At 38.4% G+C, this 26,924-nt stretch overlaps 2 protein-coding genes across 3 annotated transcripts; both read right to left on the minus strand.

Annotated features, from left to right (window-relative positions):
- Positions 1-296: 296 nt before the first annotated feature.
- terfa (telomeric repeat binding factor a) lies at positions 297-10,388 on the minus strand. 2 transcript variants are annotated; one of them, XM_047362388.1, is made up of 13 exons: positions 10,136-10,388; positions 9,079-9,174; positions 8,735-8,865; positions 8,315-8,401; positions 5,504-5,644; positions 5,131-5,255; positions 4,123-4,644; positions 3,870-3,986; positions 2,932-3,051; positions 2,693-2,836; positions 2,332-2,414; positions 2,189-2,238; positions 297-756 (listed from the first exon to the last, which is right to left on the minus strand). In XM_047362388.1, exons 1-13 carry the CDS (start codon positions 10,371-10,373, stop codon positions 598-600), a joined length of 2,013 nt encoding a protein of 670 aa, XP_047218344.1. In that variant the 5' UTR covers positions 10,374-10,388; the 3' UTR covers positions 297-597. The 2 variants fall into 2 exon arrangements, with proteins under 2 accessions (XP_047218344.1, XP_047218345.1); XM_047362389.1 differs by lacking the exon at positions 2,693-2,836.
- A 5,666-nt stretch (positions 10,389-16,054) lies between these two features.
- zdhhc7 (zinc finger DHHC-type palmitoyltransferase 7) lies at positions 16,055-26,315 on the minus strand. The gene is made up of 8 exons (XM_047362335.1): positions 26,125-26,315; positions 25,297-25,390; positions 21,222-21,572; positions 20,377-20,501; positions 19,984-20,080; positions 19,413-19,494; positions 18,661-18,791; positions 16,055-17,956 (listed from the first exon to the last, which is right to left on the minus strand). The coding sequence occupies exons 3-8, from the start codon at positions 21,564-21,566 to the stop codon at positions 17,774-17,776; spliced, it is 963 nt and encodes a 320-aa protein (XP_047218291.1). The 5' UTR covers positions 21,567-21,572; positions 25,297-25,390; positions 26,125-26,315; the 3' UTR covers positions 16,055-17,773.
- Positions 26,316-26,924: the final 609 nt, after the last annotated feature.

The raw sequence follows: 26,924 nt of genomic DNA on the forward strand, positions 1-26,924 counted from the left end.
GTGATCAAATTATTATGTCATGCAATAAAATGCACATTAATTACTTAAAAATCACACGATGTAATTTTCTGGATTTGTGTTTTAGCTTCTGTCACACAAAGTTCAAGAGTACCTATGATAAAAATGAAAGAAGTCTACATGGTTTGTGGGTGGGAAAATCAGCAGTGCATCAAATACTTGTTCTCCCCACCGTATTTATTTTTTTATCCATATCTAGGAGAGTAGGGTCATTATGAACCAATGACCTACCTATACCAACCACCAGTTTAATGCAGCTGTAATAAAACCACCAGCCCTTTTATGCAATTGCTGCTTTTATGTGGAAACCAAAATGTATTTAAACACAAGGCTGTGCTGTGTGCAGGTCTTTTCCAACAGTCCTTAAAAACAGTTCTGGTTGAGCATGGATGACCCACAAGTCAACAAGAAATAAATCAATTCCTGCTACAACTTTCTTGTTGCTAGAGAGAAAACTCATCTTTGAACCAGCCATTTCTGATTTAATGAACAGTTTTTAACAGTTTTCTAAACTGAAAATAGCTTTGAATTAAGTAAAGAACAAGTGTCCATTTTGAAAATTAGCTAAACAAAATAAACTTAAACCAAGTTTTGTTTTTTCATCGTCCTCCATCGGTCCTTCAGGTTCACATTGGTTCGATCTTTAAAGCAGAAATAAGCCTTTATCTTGCTCCAGTTTCCCTCTCCGAACATCTTGACCCCTTCTTTTAACTTCTCCGTCTCACTCTCAGTCCACTTCTGCAACATTTGAAACATAAAAGTTGTTCAATGTTTTTTGCTGCTCTGAAAAGCTAAAAAACTAATGACATGTTTTATTCTTTGTTTCTTTATGATTATACAAATTACTAAATTAAGAAGTTTGCTTCAGCTGTGCTGTTTTTCTACAGCTTGAAATGAGTTCTTTAAATGCTTGGTTGGTCTTTGTGTGTTATCAAGCTTCACAGACTGGGTCAACCAAAGAACAGTCACAAGGTCAACAGATGTTTAGTGAGATTTAACAAAAATGCAATCATGCAAAAAATGATGCTTCTGCAACACTGGATGTCAACAGTGGGTTTGCCTTGATTAAAGTACAATAGTGTTTCACAGAAAGATGAAAAAGTGCATTATATACTTGGCATTCTTTCTATTTGTCTTGCATTTTGCAGCTTATATAGATGTGAAAAAAATGCTCAAAGGTGGTTAATTAAAACGGGCTAAAAAGGAACGAAGCCAAGCAATCAACGTTAAATTCAGTCCATCAGAAGCAACCGTTAAATTCACATAACAAATGGAGGCAAGTAGGATCACAAACATGAATCACCTAATAATCTATCACCCTTCTTATTATGCCACCATCCACTGTTTCTATATCTTTAACATTAGGAACAATTTATTCACTTGGATTCACTCGAACTATTCAGAGGCAAAGGAAAAACCAGAACAGAACAGTTTGGCTAAGAACAACAAAAAAATTAAGTTTATTTTGTTCTGTAAGTGCAATAAATGCAGCGTCTCCAAATTGGATGAGTCAATAATCGTGTTTTCACTGATGACCAAAATAACTATTTTGGATTTTTTTCCGTTATTGAGCAGATCTACACAGGATTAAATGCATTTCTCAAATAACTGTGCACATTTCTCTCTTACAAAAGGAGATACATTTGTATCACCTCATCGATGCTTATGATACTTTCACCTTCTTCATGTTGCCAGACAGGTTCTATTTAACTGATTTCTTGATTGCACAAATCTGACAGTAATCAGGTATGGGTTTGATAAAAAAAGTGGGTAATCACTGTGAGGGATTTGGGGAAGGCATTACTTTTTCCACATATCAGAATCAGCTTTATTGCTAAGTGCGTACATACAAACAAGGAATTTGACTCCGGTACACTTTGCTCTCTGATTTTTTTTTTTTTAATAATGCGTTATAAGATATATTTATGCATATATCTTTAGGTCCTTAAATATACATATATACAAAGGTGCATTTGCAACTTCAGTATGCATACTGAAGTTGCAAATGGCTTTGTTGGTTTGAATGTTTTTTTTTTTTGCTTTTGTCTGATATTAAAATGTGTTGTAATAACATTTTCACAACAATGAGAATTAAAATCATAACTGATTCTTTGAGTTGATCTTTTTTCAATTTCTAAAAACAGCAAAACTCAGGCAATGTTATGCTTACCCTCTTTGTTGCTCCTGAGTTTGAGATTGTTCTTTCATTTGATCCTCTAACTAAAAACATAAATAAAAGACGTTTGCATTGTGAGCAATATTTTCACAACCAGATTAACACAGATTAGATTCTGATAGTTGAGGAAGCATTACCTCTGTTCCTTACGGAGGGGAAAAAAGAGTCTTCATCAATCCATGTTTCCTTCACCTCCGTTGCATGTTTGGCTCTTTCTTTCCTGTAAACATGAGAGTTTCCTTTTTATAGAAATTTTCTGGCGCTGGCAAGAGGGAAACTTCCTATCATTTAAAACATGCACGACAAAATGACAACAAGGCTAAAGACTCCAAACCATTCAAAACTCAAGAGTTTCAATGACAACACATCCTTCTTAATATATAAATACAAATAAATAGTAAATTTGGTGACTTTCGACACTTCCAGAAAAATATGAAGACACGTTAACTAACAGCAGCCAATAATCTGTCTGAAGTGTGTGTTGTTCTCTGTACTAACACTTCTTTATTGGGGCCAGCCTTGCTTTGAGCAGTTTTGTGAGGAGTAGAGCTCTTCTGAGGGATAGGGTGATGAGAGGACGCATCAGGGGAGCAGTCCAACGAAGAGTCTGTTAAACAAATATCTTCTACACTGCTTGGGCCACTGGGTAAAAAGGATGTAAAGGTTTGCCATACAGACCTACGAGTCAACCAAAATTTTAGACTCAATTAAAAGATGTAAAATACTATTCCACTCACCATTTTGGAGAACCCCTGGATGGCTGTTTGTGAGGTCTCTTCACTGGAGTTTTGAAGAGGTTCAAGTGCTCCTGTTGCTCCTCCTCGCTTTCTGATGACGCTCTGGATTTGTTGGAGTTTCTATCATGAAAGTATACACATGTTTTTTAAATAAGGAATTGGTTTTCTCAATAAATCAGAATCAATAAGTTCATTCAGAACAAACTGATTACACACACAGAGTGATACATTTTTTCACTTTGATGAATATGTCTTACGGATGATGAAAACCTGAAAATTGTTTTAATAAATACACAAACAAAAACAAAGAACAATACAGAAATGTCTGTATACTAAAAAGTATGTTCATGTGTGGCGGTTCTTTAAGCAGTCCGCACCGTGTGAATCTTCCACAAAACTAAAATAGGCTTTGCTTCAAAACTCTCTCAAAGCTGGTGGTATTCCTCTTGGCTGTGCACATTATTCTAACACACTTTTTCCTTCCACTCAACCTTCCATACAGGATTTTGAACAGTCAGCTTCTTTAGCATGAACATTTGTAACTTCCCCCTTTGTGGAGGGTGTAAAGGTGTGTTTGCTTTCCCCATGGCCTTGCAGGCCATAACCAAACTTTTCTGTATTGATAATAGTTTTTAGATCTATTGTTCAGATTTTTGAAGAAACTGAGTTTTGGGTTTTCATTAGCTATAAACCACAATCATCAAAATGATCAGAAAGAAACAATAAAAATGTTCCCTGGTGTGTGTAATAAATCCATAAAATACATGTTCTATTTTACTCAAATGCTATTGTCGATATATATTCTAATCAATTTATAATCTAGAGTAAGATTAGTCAACACTGCAAAATTGTAATAGTACCAAAAGTCCACATAATTGCATCTTTGGGATTTCCTAAAGCCAGGTTAGTGTGAGGTGATACTGTTCATTTGGACTTACTTGCTCAATGATTTCTTTGACTGGTCATGGAGCTTTTTGTCCAGTTCCTTATTTGTAGTAGTGTGAAGGGATTCCTCCTCACTGTCTGAAGAGAATTCAGCAAAACTAGTTGAAGCTCTGCAAAACAAGTTTTTTTTAATGCACCCACTGAACAACACAGTCCTTGCAGAAAGAACAGAAGGCAGACCTATTGGAGAATTAATGTTAAAAGTGGCAACTAACCAAAGGTATTGTTTTTTGGTATTTAACCAACCTGCTCACTGTTCTGTTGCATCGCCTGGGGAGCTTTCTTGTGGGTATCACAACTTCTTTGTCTGTAACTGGGCACTGCAGGCTGTTTTCCTCTTTAGATGATGATGGAGATGGCGTCCGTGGAGGCTTTTCTGTTCTTCTCTCAGTTTCCATCTCCTCTGCAGCTGTTGTGCACTGGGAGCACGGCTGGCTGTCTGGTTCCACCACCAACCGGGCCACAGTGTAGAGTGTCTTTGAGCACGACCCCGACTGTGCTCGAGGTTCTGCGTCTGTCTGTGGTGGCTGGTCTGCTGGGGAAGCTTCCATAGGGCTGCATGAGTCTCTCTGAAACAGTGCTTCTTGTTTTGACCTCTGATTAGTGCCTCTGATGGGATCAACTGAGTGCTGCATGCAAATGCACTCATTTTCCTGGGCTTCTACCTCCACCTCTTCCTCCACTGCAGAAAATGTTTTTTCTTCCAAACCCTCAGCCAGGGCTTCGTAGGTTACCGAAAGTCTGATCTTCTGGATAAAAGGGTACATTCTGAAAGATATGAGAGAGAACTAAAAAATGCTGCTGACAGTCTGAAAACCACAGTACAGGACTCCTACAAAACTTCTCAGTCAAATTTAGAGCACAGGCTTTAAAAACCACAGACTGTAAGGAAGAGCAGTCGGACAAAAAGATGCATGTATGGATGGATGAATGAATGCATTGACAGACGGATGAAAAGATTAAAAAAATTTGATGTCCATCTTTTATTTAAAAACATCACAATAGCACAATTTTGGTTGGAACAGATTTTTAGAAATCCAGATATTTGTCATGTTGAGAATGAGACGGGGAATTCAATCTGTAAATATACAGATTACACCATATTCGGACATGAAAAATACTTCAAGACTGTAGGAACCCTGATCATATATACACTGCTAATTGCAAAATCGCAAACTTTATTACAAAACGTTTGATATTGAGAACATATGACCTGTGATGGAACTGGTAACGTCTGAGAGAGAGGAGCCTTACTCTGATCTGAACTGGACGGTGTTTATTTGTAGGCTGGAGGACGGACCGGGTTCATCTTGCTCATCAATCCTACCTGCTCCATCTTGTTGCTCCTCAATTCTTTGCTCAAGAAGGGTTTTTGCTGCCTGTTTAGCACACACATACACAATAATAAATGTACAGCCTACAATCAAATACAAATATTTTTTTATTTGATTTTTTAAAGATTGACTGCATATATAAATACTTTTGTATTTCAAAGTCCACAAACGTGTTCATTTGACTTTAAATGACAATGTCTCATTTCTATGTTAATAAATACTTGTTATTTTTTCATCTTCAAAACAAAACACCTAAAAGACAATTTATTGAGCTTAATTCACGGTGTTCACACCTTTTGAAGAAATGGGACAGTAAAGAGGCAGAGCTTCTGGCAAAAATCCAGCATCTTCTTCTTAAACTGTGGAAAGTTGATTTGGTTGATGAGCTCGTGCGTGTTGCTCCCCTGATCGATGAGATGCATGAATATGGCCCTCTAAGGAGAATCAGATGTTGACATAAAAACGGACCAAAATTAGGTGAAAACTGCTTAGATTCGCAGGCACTGTGAAGTTGATGTCCATCTACCTCTGTTCACAAATGATAAGGAGCTTTAAGTTTAATAGCTGATTGCAAAGGAAGTTACCATGTTGGCATTAAAGGTACTGCTTCACATTGGTTTAAATCATATCTGGAAGGTCGGTCTTCTGTGCATCTTGGTCCCTATACCTCTGATGTTGCCTCATTCAGTTGTGGAGTGCCGCAGGGTCCTATTTTGGGCCCTTTATTGTTTATTTTGTATATGCTGGCCCTTGGGTCAATTTCTAGAAAGTATGACAATTCATTTCATTGTTTTGCAGATGATCTACACATTTATCTTCCTTTAAATTCAGGCAATGTGCAAACTCTGTTTGAATGTCTTGTGGAAGTGAAGGACTGGATGTCACAAAATTGCCTAAAGCTAAATGACTCTAAAACTCAGAAAAAGTCAGCTACAGGATTTCTTTTAAGATTTTGTTTATTGTTTTTAAATGTTTGAATGGGTTAGCTCCCCTCTATCTTTCCAAGCTTCTGTCGGTCCACATTCCAGTTCGAACGAGCATTTCCTGCGACTTCGCCGAGACTCTGGAACAGTCTTCCATTGAATATTAGAACAGCCCTGTCTCTTTTCTAAGTCGTTGTTAAAAACCCACCTGTTTACAATGGCCTTTAACTCAAGCTGAGCAGATTCTTTTATGATCTTATTATTTTTAGTTTTTCTTAGTATTTAATTTTTTTTATTATTATTATTATTTTTGGATGTTGTTTGTTATTTTAAATATTTATATTGTTTGTTGTTTACAGCACTTTGGACAGGCATCTGTACTAAATGTGCTATATAAAAAAAAGACATTGACATTAATGAGACGGTGCTCAACTAAAGTTAAACCTCAGGGTACCTTCTCTCTTCTAATCATAAATACTGTGTGTTTACAGAAGAAACAGAGGCAACAACCCAAAAGCAACTTGGACGTTCCATTTCTTCCAAAATCTTAAAATATCTTTTATTTCGGTGGATGCAAATGCATTTAGGACACAGCACCTCTGTCCCAAAGCAAAACTTAAAGAGAAGTTGTTACCAATCTACAGAAGGGGAAATAAAGCTGTTCAAACATGGCAGTGTCTGTCTTTTCTTTATAATCTCAAACACTTACTGAACAAATGGAAAAATTCTGGAAGATTTAGGTTTTCTGTGAATAACTGAACTAATATTTAGCTCTATAACCACAGTTTCTGGTACTCAAACCCAGGACGACTGAACTACATTTCCCAACTACATTCTACTCTTGTTGTTGCTTGCCTGCTGATGTGTTTGGGTGTTCTTGTCATATTGAAACACCACCTACAAAAGGCATATTCTCTTAAGCATAAAGACAGCATGACCTCTTTGAGGATTTCAATGTATTCAAATTGATCAATGATCCCTTCTGTGTGAGATATCAAGCTGACACCACAGTGCAAGAAGCAATCTTCGCAGGATCTCCTTGCAGATAGCTTTGCTTCCCATACAAGTTCGGTAATTGTTACAGTACCCACAGGTAACCGTACTGTTGTGGTAACGATAAAAGTAATGATAAAAATTTTTATTTTCAGTCTTGTTTAGGTAATTATGTGGCTGTGACTGCATATCACAGTAACCGTAGTGCCACAAACACAAGTCCTGCTCTTAAAAATTATATGTTGAATTAGGATTCTTCAGGACACCAGTTACATAAGGGAAGTTTGATTTTCATCACTGCATTTAATCCCATTTTTGAATCTATTAATGCTCTCATTGAACAAACAATGGAGAAAATATAAAAAATAACAATCCTAACAATACAGCATGTACTACTTGTATGTTTAGTAAGCTGAGGAGGAAATTTGGATTTCACTCAGATTTTCAGAGAATGCACTTCACCAGCATGAGCAAGATTTGCAGTCACCTTTTTAAATAAGGCTCCCTCATCTTTAACAGAATCAGTGACCTTACAGACTGCGACTGACCTCTTTCAAATAATGATTCGATTTCACAAAATCATCATAATTAACAGCAATAAGGGCTTGTGTGTCTGTGTGTAATTAATCTGTATTATGTGTTATATCACTTAGCAAATTAAGTTACACCAATAAACTCAATAATATTATTTTCAATGTTACCCAAATTTATTATGACCGTAATTTCAGAGAACTGAATGGGTTTCTGCTCTTTGTGCACAAACCTAATACAAAATTTTGTGGTCGAGATAATAGGGCTTATGAGAACAACAAATAAAGAAAAGAATGAGGAAAATATGGGCAAATCACAACCCGTCATCGTCACAATATTCAACAATAATATTACAACTGCATTCTCCCCAAATAGTGAAGCCATAGTTCATATTAATGCTTATTTTAGACATGCACAGTCTGTCTGCTCAAGAATATCTACTGTAATGGAAAATCTGTCTACTATTATTCACATAAATGGAATAAAAGAACATCAATTACAAGGTTGGAGATTCAGATGTGTATGCATTGGCTTTTCTAGATTTTGTAGACAATTAAACACCATTTAATCTGCCTAATTGGTTTGTGAATTTGCCAAATTGGACAGAAAGACAGTTGCAAATAGGAAGCATGTTCAACATTGATTAGGAGGACTCACCTTGCAATTCCCTGGTTTGGGAAAGTACAGAATGAGTGCATTATTTGCTTTATTAAATTTTCCATTCTTTATGAAAATTCCCAGGATCTAAAGACAAAAAGGAAAAAAAAAATAAAAAAATTGTTAGGTCCAAATCGCCCTTTTGTATTCAAGATACCCTTCTCCTTTCATATTTTTAATTTACAGAACAGGCAAAGTACATTTCTTAGTCGACTATACATTTATCTTAAATGTTCTGATAATGCTGGTAATATCTTCAGTTGGACAATTTGTTGGACTTGTCAATCACACGTAGCGGCCTCTTTAAAAATTTATTCTACAGCCTCTGACTTTGCAAAGACGGGTGTTTGGTGCCTTTGTGTTGATAGATATAAAATCTAAACCAGTACACAAACGTAAGTGTATGAAAAAAATACTTACCATCTCTTTCAGTAATGTGGATGCATAGTCAAAATCCTTTTGGGGAATTTGGAAATCTGTCCTCATGCTTTCCAGCAAATGTAGGGCTGATTCCAGAGGAGTTTTTGAATGTTCGGGACCAAACTCCACATCTGAGGAACAGAATTAACAATAACTGCAAGGCCTGGTCACTATAACCGTAGGACTAAAAGTGGGATTAATGCTGAACTGTGGCTCAAAGAGAAATGATCAGTGCATTGAATCAATTACATATTTTAAACTGGGAGAAAATCATAAGTTGATCTTCACACGTCTTTTAACATATATGCAATTGTGTTAATAACAGAATGGGAAAATGAACTCACTTAGTTTTTCGCCTTCATTTATGCGTGAAAGGAACTGCAACACCCTGACCTTAATGGCCATATCATCAATGGGTTCTATTGGACGTTTAATGATTTCTAAGGAGAAAACAAAATATATACTCAGAAATCTGCATCCATCATTGACTTCTGACTGATTTTGTTGTACCAGGATAGCTGGAGGCTGGAATCCACGTCTATGCCAACACAACTCTGCAAGGCCTTCCTGAACCCACAATATCAACCAAGCTGATTATGTTATTTTGCTTAACGTCTGCGACGCTAAAAGTACGGTGGCCGACAGGTGCAAACGCGCAGCAAATACATGAATAACGCAAACTCCGAAATACACAATCACAAAATAAAAACAATGCAACAGAAAACCGCAGCAACCACAGAAAATAGACAGAAGCAAAATTAACAATTCTGCAAATGCGAAAATAGCAAAAACAAGTTAAGAAAAGCTGCAAACTCGCTCCACAAAAAGGAACCACTAGGGGGAGTCGATCAGTGATATTACCGACGTACATTTGCTGCTGTTCTATAATATTGTCAAATATTATGACCACTTGTTTAGAAAGACATGAAGGAAAAAGTACATTTTCTTTCTTCCTTCCAAGTTTAATCTGGGCAATCCAGTTAATGCCTTTCCATATGGCTTGGTGGACTGCTCGTATTTTAACTTGCTGTTTTCGTATTTGCAGCATTTTTTTCCTTTTGCCTCTGTCCATTTTCTGTGTTTGCAGCATTTACTTTTCCATTGTCTTGCTGTTGCATTTTTTTTTTTGTTTTTGTGTGTTTTGGAGTTTGCATCACTCATGAAATATGGAGTTTTCATCATTAATGTGTTTCTTGCGCGTTTGCACCTGTCGTTCACCGTAGTAAAGGACGCAAGCCTCTCCTAAAATATTGAGATCAATAAAACACACCTTGTAATGGCTTGTTAAAGGTCTGTGATGGTTAATAAGTATCCAGTTATTTCAGTTTTTTTGGACGCCAAAGTTACTACAGACATGAGAAGCTAGCCAAGTTTAGCTAGTTTAGTGTGCTGGGTCCTTACCGTCCAGTATGGCCCTAGAAACACAGAAGTCCGCATATTGATGAGTTTTGAAGAACTCCACCGCCAGAGAAAAGTAGTAGTCCACTATCCAGCGGTTAACAACCTTCTCGACATTGACCAGGTCGACGTTTACACTTTCCTCTGCTGCCATGTTCGCGCTTCGCCTCTCTTCTTCTTTTCGCTTGAATGGTGGTGGTAACGTTCTTTCAGGCGCTTTACCGCCGCCCCGGAGCGGCATATGAACTGCTGCGAATAACCAATCAGTTAGAGACACGTACTTGTCAAGAGGGAAACCCAACCTAATTCAATTTAATGTATAGCTGTAACAAAACTGTATATATATATTGCTCTTATTTAATCATCTTACAAAACTGTGCAAGCCAGAGAGAACTGATCTTTGTTTGACCTGGCATCACACTTTCAGTTTTTGTGAGATGTTTGTAATTAATAATAATAATAATAATAATAATAATAATAATAATAATAATAATAATAATTGAAGGTGTATAAATCATATTTGGAAGCAGCTACATTTCAGTGATTCTTTTTGTGTGGATGAACAAGGGTGTAGGATTGAGTTAAACTTTGGGGTAGGGGAGGAGATCCGTACAGATCCATAAATGGATTAACATGTTTAATTGGTCAAAAATGCATTTATGTAGACTGACTGGCAGTTCAACTGGTTCTTTAGGTAACAACTTTCTGATATAAAAAAAACATGAGTAATCTGGAAAAACAATTATTTGCTTTTAACATAAATGAAAAAACAATGTTTTAATTGTAAAATTTATGATTATACTCCTCAATGTTATGCTTCTTATGAAAACCTAAAGTAAAAACAGCTAGTAAAATTGTTTGAACAGTCTGAAACACAACACAGTTTGGCCAATAAAAATAATGTCTAATAAACAAGCTTTGTTCTTCTCCAAAAACTCCATGTAGATTAGTGCAACAGTTTGGCCAGCAAAAATAAATAAATGTGTTACCTCCTAAAGAAAAGGTTAGTGCCTCACTGACAACTCAGTGTGCTGTTGCACTATGCTACCCTGCATTCAATGATTTGCACACAAAAAAACACTGAAAAACATTGGTCTAAGCAAAAGGGCCAAAACGTTTTTCCTCCTCTCATTTGAAGCCATACATTGCTAGCAAATTGACTTACTGTCCAGTAATCAAAGTTTATCCTGATGGACATGACAGTCAAGTTTTGAGCCTGCAGAGGGCACTAAAACCTCTCTGCCTCAGAGGGTGAAACAGGGACTACCAAAAGCATCCTGACAAGGGTTTTCACTTGCCCAAATAGTCCTCGCACCTCTCCAACCATCAATGATACCTGCCGCTTCTGCGCTGTTGCTAAGAAAGTAGTTCAGGCGACACATAGAAAGCTGCACTGAAAGTAACTCTATGTTCAGCTCTGGCCATTTCTCAATGACTGCGGCATGAATCTTTCTAATTAGAAGTGTATCTTGTAAACTTTTGCAAAGTCAGCAAGTCCTTCTGATTAAATAGCTCAGAAAGCTGTGCATCTAATATATCCAAGACTTTAAAAAACTCAGCTCTGTAGTGGTCCTGGGCACAGTTAGGCTGGTGAGCCTTAGCTCCGGTGTTGTGGTCCGTGGAATGGCAATGGGCTTAACGCCAAAAGACTGAACCACAGCTGTTGCCTCTTCAAACAGAGTATTGAAAATGTCCTCATCTCTTTTGGCCTTGCAAGAGGTCTGAACAATTTCAACAGCAGTCCTCATGCCAGCAATGGTTTCAGTTCTCTTCTGGAAATAGACGTTCAGGCATTCAAGCTCAAAAATCACCAGTGAGGCAAGAATGAGACCCAAAACTGTTTTCCCTTTCCTAAACTGCTCTGACAGGCCATTAGCAGTAGATGCTGTATTTAAGGCACCACAAGTCATCTCCTGCAAGCTCAGGTCACTGTCAACATGACTTTCTTGTTCTTGCCCAGAAATGTGTTGTCTTGTGTTCCATCCATAATAACTGCATATTGAAGAACTGGTAGATGTCTAATTGTATCAGCTATTCCACTCACAATACTGTTGCTCATGGTAGACAAGATTTCATTCTGGATCTGTGGACTCATGTAGTCTTTTTCGGACCTCTGCAACCAATTGGCTAAAAGGACGTAATCCTCAACTTTGTCTTTCAAGAGTTGATACAAATTACTGTTATCATCCTTATGCCCTCTCAAGGCTTGTCCCTGCCATGCCAAATATTTGATTGAACAATTTTTTCCCAGACAGTGCCTTTTGTCTGCTTGTTGATTTGCCAAACACTGGACAACTGTGCAGTCCCAGAGAAAAGAATTACATGTGCTTTAAATGTTTCGATGGCTTTTTTCCAATTTTGAAATCGGGAAGTGATAAAGCTGGGCTCTGATTTTACTGCAAATGGTGAAAGTTTGTTCTGGTAAATTGCCTTGCAATAAAAACACAAAACTCCCTACTGTACTGCATCATAATAAAGCCAAGGAAAGTCCCTGAACCACATTTCTTGAAAGCTTAAATTTCTGTTAGACAGAACTTGAGTGTCTATGAATTTTGGATGTGGCTGATATAGCTATTCTATCCTCTACTTTCTGTGTTTGTGCTTCTGCATTGCAGCTCCTAAACATACAAAATAGCTTAAAGTAAGTCCTGCTGTTAAGTATTTTCTTTGGTGGAGGCATTTTGCTGAAATAAGAAGACAAAACATTTTTCGGATGGTGTTGATGTTACTTGGGAACACTGACAAAGTTAGCAGTTCAATAATGACGGGTGCCCGTTCCAGGATTAACATGACTTAACTCGTACATGCGCCCTAGTTCCTATGTGGACAAATCCCATCCAGGAATGAGTAAAACACATATTTTATATAAAACTGTTTCTTTCTTTAGGAGGGGATGATTACTGAACAGTGGTTAGGTGCCTGACAGCAAGATGCCCTCCAGTTCAGCCATGTGGGCTAATCTGTTTGTTTGTCCTTCCTATGTTTTTTTTTAGCTTGGTACTCCATTCTCCTCCAACAGTCAAGACACATGTATGAAGTTAATCACAGACTGTATGTTAAGGATTGAATTTCAGGATGCATAATTGTGGGTCTCTGTACAGGCCCTGTGAGTGACTGGCAGCAGTACCCCACCTTTCACAGGATGATGACTGGTTTAGGTTATAACCCCCCCTGCAATTTTACTTATTTTATTCCCAAACAAAACCAGACCTTCTGATCGTAGAAAAGTCTGCAAAGATATCTGAATCACATGACAGTACTTGACAAACACTGAGTTTTCTGCATTCACTTTTCTGTTTAGAAATAAACCAGTGAGTGTGGTAACTACTTTTAAAAAGCAGTCGCAGTACATAGCATGAGTTATTGATTTATTCAAGTTTATTATGGAGAAGAATGACATTAAGGATGACATTTGACACAGTTTAAATAAAAACAAAACCAAACAAAACTAGACATTCAGTTTATATATCGTTAATAGTTACTTTTATACTTTGTTTATAAAGCTGAAGGATTTTTGTTCTTGAAGAGACATTCCCACTGGAGATAAAACCCAATCTCCCACAACTGTTTATGGTGGAAATAATTATAAATATGTATTAAAACATCTATCCTGTTACTGTACATCACAAAAACATTAAACTTTTTTAACCTGCAACTTCATACGGAAAAACAGCTTTGAGAGAACCGTGTTGTATTGGTAGGTTCGCGCTATTTTCAACAAGCATCTCATCACAGTGACTGAAGTCACACACAAAGATCAATTTAATTCATACAGAATTGTCTGAGCATTAATAATCCTATTATCTGGTAACATGTTAACTTGTAAATTAGCCCCTTGACTTGTCTTCTATTTTTGCTAACACTTTATGTAAACAAGTCACATGGTACCATTTTGCATCAGAATGTCCTTTTGCACAGACTGAAGTTGCTTGATTTGCAACCTATTTGTGCATCCATCAAATAATACAGCAGCATATTTCCATATTTTTGTCAAATCTTTACCAACCTGTCCTTCAGTGATTAATGTGAACAGGATTTATTTTTTGCCTAAATATGTTTTATTAAACATGCCGTCTGAACGGTACTGATTACAAACAGCTAAACCAACAATACAGGTCCTTCTCAAAATATTAGCATATTGTGATAAAGTTCATTATTTTCCATAATGTCATGATGAAAATTTAACATTCATATATTTTAGATTCATTGCACACTAACTGAAATATTTCAGGTCTTTTATTGTCTTAATACGGATGATTTTGGCATACAGCTCATGAAAACCCAAAATTCCTATCTCACAAAATTAGCATATCATTAAAAGGGTCTCTAAATGAGCTATGAACCTAATCATCTGAATCAACAAGTTAACTCTAAACACCTGCAAAAGATTCCTGAGGCCTTTAAAACTCCCAGCCTGGTTCATCACTCAAAACCCCAATCATGGGTAAGACTGCCGACCTGACTGCTGTCCAGAAGGCCACTATTGACACCCTCAAGCAAGAGGGTAAGACACAGAAAGAAATTTCTGAACGAATAGGCTGTTCCCAGAGTGCTGCATCAAGGCACCTCAGTGGGAAGTCTGTGGGAGGAAAAAGTGTGGCAGAAAACGCTGCACAACGAGAAGAGGTGACCGGACCCTGAGGAAGATTTTGGAGAAGGGCCGATTCCAGACCTTGGGGGACCTGCGGAAGCAGTGGACTGAGTCTGGAGTAGAAACATCCAGAGCCACCGTGCACAGGTGTGTGCAGGAAATGGGCTACAGGTGCCGCATTCTCCAGGTCAAGCCACTTTTGAACCAGAAACAGCGGCAGAAACGCCTCACCTGGGCTACAGAGAAGCAGCACTGGACTGTTGCTCAGTGGTCCAAAGTACTTTTTTTGGATGAAAGCCAATTCTGCATGTCATTCGGAAATCAAGGTGCCAGAGTCTGGAGGAAGACTGGGGAGAAGGAAATGCCAAAATGCCAGAAGTCCAGTGTCAAGTACCCACAGTCAGTGATGGTCTGGGGTGCCGTGTCAGCTGCTGGTGTTGGTCCACTGTGTTTTATCAAGGGCAGGGTCAATGCAGCTAGCTATCAGGAGATTTTGGAGCACTTCATGCTTCCATCTGCTGAAAAGCTTTATGGAGATGAAGATTTCATTTTTCAGCACGACCTGGCACCTGCTCACAGTGCCAAAACCACTGGTAAATGGTTTACTGACCATGGTATCACTGTGCTCAATTGGCCTGCCAACTCTCCTGACCTGAACCCCATAGAGAATCTGTGGGATATTGTGAAGAGAACATTGAGAGACTCAAGACCCTTACACTCTGGATGAGCTAAAGGCCGCTATCGAAGCATCCTGGGCCTCCATAAGACCTCAGCAGTGCCACAGGCTGATTGCCTCCATGCCACGCCACATTGAAGCAGTCATTTCTGCCAAAGGATTCCCGACCAAGTATTGAGTGCATAACTGTACATGATTATTTGAAGGTTGACGTTTTTTGTATTAAAAACACTTTTCTTTTATTGGTCGGATGAAATATGCTAATTTTGTGAGATAAGAATTTTGGGTTTTCATGAGCTATATGCCAAAATCATCCGTATTAAGACAATAAAAGACCTGAAATATTTCAGTTAGTGTGCAATGAATCTAAAATATATGAATGTTACATTTTCATCATGACATTATGGAAAATAATGAACTTTATCACAATATGCTAATATTTTGAGAAGGACCTGTATCTTGTGACCTTCCAACAGTTCAGTTAAAATCTCTCTCTGCTAAATAAATGGGAAAAATGAAAAGTCAGCATTAGGAAAGTCCCCTGATATCACTATGCGCTCATTGCTCTGAGCCCTGCTCTTAAAGTAGGTAGGTAGGTCTTACATTCTTATGACAGCGTATTTCCTAAAAACAAAACAAAAAAATAAAATCACCATGTCCTTAGAGGTTTTAATAATAATATGCAATGTAAACAGCTGAGAGTATCCCCTCCTGACCACCACAGATAAGACATAACAGCAGTATATCATTAAACAACTGAGGATATGAGACTTAAGAGGGTCAATTTGATAATACTTGAGCACTACTAGCCTTTTAAACAATACTTAACTTTAAATTCAGGAAGCATCAGTCTCAAGTGCTTCCAGACATATGACTTCTGCCAAGGGAAAATTCAAAGGTGGGCATCTTTATTATTTTAACAGCTTAAGCGCTCTAATAAAACACCTGAAAGATATCACTTCCTGCCCTGCTTACAGATAATGAAGGGTTAAACTTATACAGTGGTCAAATGGAAAATAAAGGCCTTGCAAGCATCTGCTGAGTTTCCTAAAACATGGTTCAGTATTAAAGCCTGAATAATAAAACTACTTCCAATCATAAGTGAGTTCACAAAGAAAAAAAAGCTTGGTTGTGTAGTCCATTGATGTGCTAGAGTTCCAGAGTCCTCTTTAACAAACGTTGCACCACACAGTTGCCAAGCAGCATGCAAACCAACCATGTCTCAGACTTGGCTCTGTCTTGAGCAGCTTCTGAGGTTGTTTCAGAGTCTGAATGCAATGCAATCTCCTTGTCATATTCTTGTGTATTCCTAACCGCTTAGAAAAGTCTCCTCCAATTGACCGCTTAAAGAAAAACACAAAAAGAAAACAGTTCAGACTAAATAACATTCAATCTACGGCCTTGATTATTTTGAGGTGAAAATACAGGGAGACATATCAGTGATCTGACTTATTATTTCAGAAACACTCCAGAGATGTTAAGCAGCATGTAGGCAGGGATGAATGGCAAGAAAATTACTTTCTTATCCAAATGAGGATTCAGGACAGCAGTAGTCATCTCCAGTGAGTCATCAAAGTTAGCTGTTGAATAGTGGTCATGGTGGTAAGGCGTCAGCAGTCACTTAAAATGGAATATCTTTACAGGCTCACGTAACAACAACAAAAATCAGCTCAAAGAGAAAAATTACAAGACGAAGAGGACGAGCTGATGAGAAAAGCCATTTGGTCCTCTTGACTAAGAATAAGGCTCGTGTTCATAATGGTCTGTTTCTTTAAAAGACAATCCCAGGCTGATTGACAGGTCTGTTTTACATGCATGTTGGAGCACATAGTGTAATCACTGCAGTTCATTGTGCTCAACAAACAAGGCCGTTTTGAAGAAAGTAGTGCATATCCTAGACTGTGATTCCCATGTCTGGTTCCAGAAGAGTACTGAGCATTTCTCCCTTTGAGATCCTTCTGACAATAAATCATATGCTGTTCACATCCCTCATGACACACTGTCTGGATCACATATGTGCATCTCCAACATTACTTGGATGGTGAGGAACAAACGTTTCACTTGATTTCTGCAGTAAGTGCTTTTCCAAAATCCATACAAACAAATCATAATGCTGCTCAAGTAAAGACGAATAGCCCAATTATTGAGAACTCAAGCGCAGAACAACACAAACAGTGTTGGGTGTTTAACAGCCAGTGGGCGTGAGAGATGAGATGCTCTGAGGTCCCACTGCAGCAGCCTGTGCATCGGCCCCTCCAAATTGCCAGCGTCCGAAAGAAAAGGTCCATCTTAATCCTCACAGGGCGGACAAATAAGTAATCCTGCTTTAGACGCAGCCAACGTGTGGGTGATCTCCATCATTCTGCCCAGATTGTCAAACGGAAAACTCGGAGCCACCACGGCGACCCTGGGTCACCATCAACAGACGCCTCAGACGCAGACCCGTGAATGGGTTGCACCACAGAAAAGATGGTGGGCCCCCAAAAACGGATTTCATTCCGTCCCATCTCATGTGACGTTCCCATGTGGGCTTCTCGTTTTTAAGACGCTCAATCTCCTGGAAGACATTTACATCGGTTCAGTAAAACAAAAAAACTGTGACTTTTTAATCAAATGATCTCAATGGGAGGATTTTTTCCCCCCCTATAGAGCCCCTTTCTTCCCCTGAGTAAATGTAGCACTATAAAAAAACCCTCACCTATTTATCATTTATTTGTCCATATAATAGTCAAGTTAATTTATTTTTTGAAAAAGAAAAACCAAGTTGACCTTTCATTCCTCTGTCTAGCGACCAGATATTAGGATGTTGCAACTGTTAGGCTGGTTTTAATTCTGACAAACAGCTGCGCTCTCTGACGTGCTTGTAGAACTGAATGATAAAATAACCTGAAATCACTTATTCTGAGCTCAACAGCTTGACCTGTGTAGCTAAATTCCCACAAACAAGCAAACACTCTGCTTTGCATGTATGTGCATCAACTCCGTATAAATGCTTTTCTTACTTTTACCCCAAACAGCTATTATAAAATTGCTATATCTATTATTCTAGATCATTCTAATTTCACAAACAGATGAATAAAGTAGTTTATTGCATAAAAGTTGAATTAAATGCAGCAGAATTTTCATCAGTCTAATAATTTTGTATATGTGCGAAACATACTAACAGTCTCTTTGGCCTTCCAGCTTAATGATCACCCAGGTAGGGAATCACAGATCTAAACTCAGAGCAACCAAAGGTGATGGGGCTGCATGGATACTGACCGTCTCATCATTGCAGATAGAGTGAATCTGTGTGCCAAACATCACAGCTGTAAAAGTGAGGAAGAGGATGGCTTCGAGACAGAGGAAGATCAGCAGCAGAACCGACACCCCCGGTGAGAAGTCACTGCACTCTGAGCAGGACAGAGAAAGGAAGCAAATGAGAGGTTTCCAATAGTACAAGACTCGAAAACCTTAAATATGGGTATTAATTATGAAAAAAAAAGCAAGTTTCAAATACATATTTTTGGTATGTTTAAAACAGGGTGTAGGGTAAAAGCATACAAATCTCAATACTAAGAAGAGACTCTTCTCAGTTTCAGTCCAATAAAGCAGTGGGAGCTAATAATCTGCCATCAGCTGTAGAAAAAGTCATGCAGCAGTCCGGTCGGCTATAGAGACCATCTACAACCCACAGCTGCAAGGAAAGTATTTCCTATTTAGGCAAGAGGCACATTCTGCACATAGCAGGAAAAGTGTAATTTCAGTTAATACAATATACATTGTATTAATGAACATGTTCATCTTAACATGTTCATTTCTGATTCATTCCTGCAGACCACAGTGAAGAAATAGAAGCAACAACAGCTCTTTATGAACAATTCAAATGATGTCGGAATACAAGCAATCCTAGAATGGGAAGAATACTATTTTCCACCTCATTCTCTAATGCCCGCATCTCTACTTGCATATTTAGAGCTGCAATTCTAAATTTCCTCCACATTTTCAACACATTCAATTCTTCAAAGTCTTACCGTTCCACTGCACCTTAATGCATGTGAAAAAATGCATTCCACTGAGGCCCAGAGCATGGGCTGAAATCAAGGCTATGTACATCTGTGGAGAAAAGAATATAAAAATATCAAATGTAAACAAAAGATTGCTACGTGGTTGCAGTTTTATAGCTTAGTTTTCTAGCAATTAAAGTGTGAAACAAGTCCAAACATTAGATTTTAATGGCAGGCGAGGTTCCACTGTTGAGCCATATATGGCAGCTGTATTTTTCTATGTTTAGAACAATCCAGTCAGCATATAGAGTCATAAAAAGTGCTGATCTTATCAAGGGAGTCCCAGATGAGTGCACATTGAATGTAGGCCTTGTCCTGCTGTCCAGTACAGCAAAACCCAGCTGAGATGGAGGGAAATGTATCCCTCCACAAAATAGGAATATTATAATACCTATTCATATTTAAAAATGAAGTAACAGAAAATGAGAGTCATGCCTACCGCACTACAGCTATTATAACATTTCAAAAGATTTGCTCGTTTCTGCCGCACCCTCTTGCTACTCACCACTTCCTTCCTTTCCAACGTCTGTGTACTTACAGTAAAAAGAACAAAGAATCTCTGATTCTTTTCTCCTACGCAGTTATTGACCCAGGGACAGTGATGATCCATCTTCCGGATGCATCGTTTACAAATACTGCAGGGAGGAGAGATAGGTTAACTAGCGGCAAAATGAATGGATTCGTAAACAGTTTTTGGAAATATCTAAAAAGGAAAATGAGCTTGGTCGTAGTTTTTCATTCTGTGTTTAGTTAGCTGTTTATTGGTAGTTTGAAAAGGCAAAAAGCACCTATATAAAGACTAACTGATAAAGCTGAAACCTTGTTTTAAGTCCACTGTCTTTTAAATGTTTACTCTGAAAATATGTTGCTATATAGGTTTGGTCCATTTACCATTTATTTAGTCAATCTTTGCCTGCTGTGTCAGACTGACCTGCAGTGGTGTGCTCTTTCAGGTTTGATGCTGCAACACTTTGGGCATTTGTAGATGACCTCACCAGGCTTAAGCTGCAAACTATCCATGTACTCCTTGGTTGCATTGCCCTTAGGAACTGCACCCTGAAGCGTAGTCAAGGCAAGAAAACAACTCCAATTAGTTACAAAGAACCACACTGATACATTTTGCATTAAGTTCAGAGAAGTCAAGTTTAGTCTCATTTAGACACAAGTAACAAGTTAAACATGAGGCACAAAACCCAATGAATGAAGTAAGGTTCATTGTATTTCAATTCTCTCAGAGAGACATTTCAGTGTTTGCATTAATAACTGTATCTCCACCTTGGCTCAACTCCCGTGGAGAGTACCACAAGGTAGTGCCAGTGATTAATTTAATTTACTTCTAGTCAATTAACTGTCTGACTGGAAATGTGTTTAAAACTTACATGGAAACAGTCAAAGTAGAATGCCGTGAACAGATGTCAAAGAGCATTCCTAATTTATCAGCTAGGGTGAAAATGTGAACTCTGGCGTTGAATTAAACTAAAAGACTGATTTAAACAAGCTACTCTCCAGAATCAACACACAGAGCATCCTATAACGAATTATCCACCAGGTCAGCGCCAAACATTATATCGGCAAGTGACTCCAAGACATTGTGGCGGTGCTGCAACTTACACTCTTTTCTGACTGAGAACTATAATAAATGTAAATGACTACCTTTATATGCAGAGTAGTACACAATTTAAAAGCAAAAACTTTGTCTCAGTGAAGCCCCTCTTTCACTCCACTTTGCATTTATGTTTAAATATTGCCCACTTTTATTATGTTGGAAGTCCTTACTGGGTCGGTCAACATCGTACGCAGGTGGGATGCCAGCGCAAGCACAGCCAGGGAGTTGAAGGTGGCTCCGTTCAGTAAGGAGTACCAAAAGTTTTTGGCGGGCAGAAGCATGACAAAGTTCACCACAAACTCGGCGTACAGCACCAGGAACCAAGTCATGGTTGCGCACACCATACCGCAGCTGTCCTGAATGAACCAGACTGTGCGGTTCCCTGCAGTGTGGCCCGAGTTTGGACCTCCAACCATCACTCCAGCTCCCAGGCTGCCCGTCTCTACGTCTGCACCGGCTGAAAGCAGTGGGTGGTGCTGATCCATATCTCGTAGCCGGTGGTTTGAAGACTGCATCCTGCCCTGCGGGAGAAAAGAAATATTTTGAGTAAAACTGACAGCAAGTTTATTTTCTGGCTTTATTTCCAAACTTGATAAAATAATACGTTTCCTCAGATATTTTTCACAACAGCTTGAGAGAAGAACATTTGAGGAAACGGACTGTCAACTGCTTTCATTTCATTTTACATTATTAGGAAAAACTGAAAATATGGTTACTGGTACACAGCCTTGCACTAAACTACATGCTGCCCCCCCCGTAAGAGGCACGAGTAATCATAGCTTTCCACTTCTCTTTTCAAGCCAAGGTTGTAGGATAACATTCAGTAGAAACAGGAGAGACAAAGTCCACAGCTTCAAGATAAACAACTCAAACTGAATAAAACAAGAGGAAACCCACACTGCAATTTACTCAGATTAGCAGGGGATCATTTCTAAAAACGTCTGTCTCTCTGTGCCAAAACACAGATGGATCACAGAACTCAAATGGACAAATGTTGGGTTGTTTTCCTCCTTTGTCTCCATTTTGACAAAAAAAAAACAAACAACAAAATTTAATGGATTTTTAAAAGATTCACTTATCTCAAGCAGCTTTATTCATGCTCCTCCTTTAAACTACAAGCAATCCCCTGCATTGCTTCAGAGCTAATTAGGCAGATATTTCCTTTCAACACAGCTGACTATCAAGGTTGTAAATATATTATCTATATGAGCGTGTGCCACAACTGGAGAAGATGGACAGATAAGTTTGAATATTAGAAACAATTAGATAAACTGATCCCGCAATTCAAAACAGGTTGGCAGCTTCTCTCTTTACTAACCGTTAAAATACAGCTGCTGATGCCCCAGCTGTTTCTATTTTTCTAATGCTTAAATTTGACTCTTTATTAAAAATGTGACTATGTTTTTGGGAAGCAGTAAAGAGTTTGAAATCACAGTAGAACCACAAACAGTTTTAGACATGGCAGTAAAATTATGCTCAGGGTTTAAAAGTCTGACATCATCTTATACACAGGAGGAATCTGATCTGCGCTTTAGTAACCTCAACTGTAGCTGTTCTCTTTGTAAGACCAGTTATGCTGCACAGGCCACAATGATGCTATATTCCACGGGGCACCACCCTTTATTTTAAAATTAACTGCTGTTTTGCTTATTTGTCAGTGTTTAAGGTGTTTGCGACAGTACATGCGTTCTGGTTTTTTTTAGTTGTGCAACTTATATGGAATATATTCAGAACAGACCAAAAGTTTGGACACACCTTCTCATTCAAAGAGTTTTCTTTATTTTCATGACTGAATATTGTAGCTTCACACTGAAGGCATCAAAACTATGAATTAACACGTGTGGAATTATATACTGAACAAAAAAGTGTCAAACAACTGAAAATATGTCTTATATTCTAGGTTCTTCAAAGTAGCCACCTTTTGCTTTGATTACTGCTCTGCACACTCTTGGCATTCTGTTGATGAGCTTCAAGAGGTAGTCACCTGAAATGGTTTTCCAACAGTCTTGAAGGAGTTCCCAGAGATGCTTAGCACTTGTTGGCCCTTTTGCCTTCACTCTGTGGTCCAGCTCACTCCACACCATCTCGATTGGGTTCAGGTCCGGTGACTGTGGAGGCCAAGTCATCTGGCGCAGCACCCCATCACTCTCCTTCTTGGTCAAATAGCCCTTACACAGCCTGGAGGTGTGTTTGGGGTCATTGTCCTGTTGAAAAATAAATGATGGTCCAACTAAACGCAAACCGGATGGAATATCATGCCACTACAAGATGCTGTGGTAGCCATGCTGGTTCAGTATGCCTTCAATTTTGAATAAATCCCCAACAGTGTCACCAGCAAAGCACCTCCACACCATCACACCTCCTCCTCCATGCTTCACGGTGGGAACCAGGCATGTAAAGTCCATCCGTTCACCTCTTCTGCGCCGCACAAAGACACGGTGGTTGAAACCAACGATCTCAAACTTGGACTCATCAGACCAAAGCACAGATTTCCACTGGTCTAATGTCCATTCCTTGTGTTCTTTAGCCTAAACAAGTCTCTTCTGCTTGTTGCCTGTCCTCAGCAGTGGTTTCCTAGCAGCTATTTTACCATGAAGGCCTGATTCACACAGTCTCCTCTTAACAGTTGTTCTAGAGATGTGTCTGCTGCTAGAACTCTGTGTGGCATTGACCTGTTCTCTAATCTGAGCTGCTGTTAACCTGCGATTTCTGGGGCTGGTGACTTGGATGAACTTATCGTCCGCAGCAGAAGTGACTCTTGGTCTTCCTTTCCTGGGGCGGTCCTCATGTGAGCCAGTTTCTTTGTAGTGCTTGATGGTTTTTGCCACTGCACTTGGAGACACTTTGAAAGTTTTCCCAATTGTTTTGACTGACTGACCTTCATTTCTTAAAGTAATGATGGCCACTCGTTTTTCTTTACTTAGCTGCTTTTTTCTTGCCATAATACAAATTCTAACAATCTATTCAGTAGGACTATCAGCTGTGTACTGTATCCACCTCCTGCACAACACAACTGATGGTCCCAACCCCATTTATAAGCCTTGAAATCCCACTTATTAAACCTGACCGGGCACACCTGTGAAGTGAAAACCATTTCAGGTGACTACCTCTTGAAGCTCATCAACAGAATGCCAAGAGTGTGCAGAGCAGTAATCAAAGCAAAAGGTGGCTACTTTGAAGAACCTAGAATATTAGACATTTTTTAAGTTGTTTCACAGTTTTTTGTTCAGTATATAATTCCACATGTCTTAATTCATAGTTTTGATGTCTTCAGTGTGAAGCTACAATATTCATAATCATGAAAATAAAGAAAACTCTTTGAATGAGAAGGTGTGTCCAAACTTTTGGTCTGTACTGTATTTTATACTCATAGTTGTCTTCCGAACTGGATATACCTGTTTTAACTCCAGGCTTGTTTTAGACGCTGAAGACAACCTTCTAGATGCTTGGTATAACAAACTGGATATGAGAATGTTTTTTTTAATGAATAAATAAAAGTAGGGGGAAAAAAAAGGTCAATCAACTAACTACAATAAACTAAATAACTTCCTATTCAAGCCTGAATTGAATCTGTTTGTTTTGTAAAATCACTCGATGCTTTATAAATTAACTGAATGTAATTATAAATTGATTTTGATCACCACATGGTAGTTTATTTAATCATTTAATTCAACTAAAACACCAGTGCTAAAGTCTGTCTAAGAAACAGCAAAACCATATTTTCCTGAGAAATGAGATCTTTTGTAGCTCTTTGTAAAATCCTCTTTCTTGTGATACAAATTGATAACCTCTTTTAAATTAGGGTAGAAAAACAGATAAAAGTTAAGAACATATGTTTTTATGCATGAATGGGGATTTCTTGTAATAGCTTTATTTTTTGTTGGATTCAAAACAAAACTCAATGTATAAAAGAACCTGCAGCACATTTTCGCTTCCTATTTCTGTTATAGCCTTAAAACAAATCTGGAATGGTAAAGTTTGGAATCGACACGTGAGACCTCCAGGAAAACCAGAATTGATCGGGGGGAAAAACTTATTGTTGCCGCTTTAAATAATCCATTTAACCAAGGATGCCCAAAGCAGCCTGCTGCTACTCATTTCTCCTACTTTACAATATTGTTTCTATCAGCCAACCCCAGAATGAAGTTTCCCATCTTTTAAATAAGACAAACTGCCATCTTGCACAAACAGCTAACAACCTTGGTTTTCTGGAATTTAAGGAAATCAATTTCAGGGGCAACATACCTGATATTACTGAGCTTTACAACAACATGCTGTGGTGTGCAGAGCACCATTAGGGAAGAAGCACATCTGCAGAGATGGTAATGTTGGCAGACACCTGAAAAGAATGGAAAATGCCTCATTGCAGAATAAATTCCAACTCGCAGATTTACTGTGAAATACTAATTAGAAACCTAATTGAAACACAGAACCAACGTTTTTATCCATCAGCAAGTATATACTAAATACTTCTAAATATGCGTCAGTAAATTTTAATAGCAAAGTACCACAAAGGGACCACATAAATCTGTAAACAGTGGTTAACAGATTTATGTAAACCACAGTTAAATAAATCCTACTTCCTCTCTGGGAGTCATGTAGGATTCGCCAAGTAATTACCAGAAACACACCCATCATTCTCCTAATGAGGTGACACTGCATTTGTTATTTTCTTTCCAAATAGTGTGTTCTAGTCCTTGTTTACACAGACCCAATCAGTCCCAACATGTTGGTCTAAATCCATTCTTATTTTCATTTGTGGATCAAAACAACCTTTGTAATAATAGGACTGCTAAACCAACACCATCACTTGTATCATCTGCAATCAGTACGGCAAAGCTATGAGCAAGTCAAAAGCACCATATACATGTTGTCCCTCCTGTTAATAATAAATGTCACGGTCCAATCCGACACCTTAAGTTCAAACGACTCCATCTACCCCGATTTCCCTCATCAACACCGAGCAGGCTGCTGAATCTAGCTGGCTAACTAGCCGCTGAGGGAAGCTAGCAAGCGCTAGCATGCTAGCAGTATGTATGTAAATACCTTAGCACTGTCAGCTGAATTACATACCTTTGCAGTCTTTATTTCGTGAGCAGGAACTCCGTATCACTATATTTCTACTCCCATTTATATTAAACCCACAGCCGACACGGTGGGGCATCGGCAGATAGAGCACATCGCTCAAACAACGAGCTGACAGTGACCACTAACGACGAAGCTTCCGGGGCTTCGCCTCGGCTTTTTCCGCTGCCCTTCGCAGCTGCCCGGCGAATGGTGTCTTAGCGCCACCCTGTGCTCAGAGTCAGAAGTAAAATACTAAACTAAACTGCGTTATTATCAGATGTCCACTGATAGGCGCCATTGAACAGATTTCTAATAGCTCCACCCCACAAAAAGCGAATAATGTGGATAGCACAATTCAGCACACATCTTGAAGATTGAACTGCAGTAAAAAGTTTAGGACATTAAATTTTAATTGTATTTGTTTTTGTTTTTATCTAGGACCATGTAGCTACAGAATGCATAGAGCTCAAAAAGAAAATATTTACTGGACCAGATTATAGTTGTTTTTTTTTCCCAGTTAATTATACATAAATCACATAATATCTAAAACAATAAAAAGCTAGTTAAACATACTTGTAAAATCTATATATTGATATTTCTTCTTCTAAAATCTATTTTCTTGCTTCTCTAAATAAAAAACACAGTGTGTTGAGGAGCATACTCCATGCCTTTTTGGCTTCAAATGAGAAAGCTGATTGTCTAAAAGGTGTTTTTTTGTTTTTTTTTGTTACATTAGATAAATGGAGATGGAGGTGCATTATTAGGAATAACGTTTGAGACCAAGCATATATCTGCAAATATGATCA

Source organism: Girardinichthys multiradiatus, chromosome 4 (genome assembly GCF_021462225.1).
Source record: "Girardinichthys multiradiatus isolate DD_20200921_A chromosome 4, DD_fGirMul_XY1, whole genome shotgun sequence".
In the NCBI taxonomy this organism is placed as follows: Eukaryota; Metazoa; Chordata; class Actinopteri; order Cyprinodontiformes; family Goodeidae; genus Girardinichthys; species Girardinichthys multiradiatus.

Bases quoted from the DNA above. Each gene is read 5' to 3' on its own strand.
- terfa (XM_047362388.1), bottom strand. From the start codon at position 10,373: ATGCCGCTCCGGGGCGGCGGTAAAGCGCCTGAAAGAACGTTACCACCA. The intron at 3,052-3,869 runs GTAAGTCCAAAT...CTTTCATGATAG, and splicing joins TCAAAGAAATCATTGAGCAA to AAACTCCAACAAATCCAGAG. The intron at 2,239-2,331 runs GTAATGCTTCCT...TTATGTTTTTAG, and splicing joins CCCCTCCGTAAGGAACAGAG to TTAGAGGATCAAATGAAAGA.
- zdhhc7 (XM_047362335.1), bottom strand. From the start codon at position 21,566: ATGCAGTCTTCAAACCACCGGCTACGAGATATGGATCAGCACCACCCA. The intron at 20,502-21,221 runs GTAAGGACTTCC...ACTACGCTTCAG, and splicing joins GTACGATGTTGACCGACCCA to GGTGCAGTTCCTAAGGGCAA. The intron at 19,495-19,983 runs GTAAGTACACAG...TTTTCTCCACAG, and splicing joins GATTCTTTGTTCTTTTTACT to ATGTACATAGCCTTGATTTC.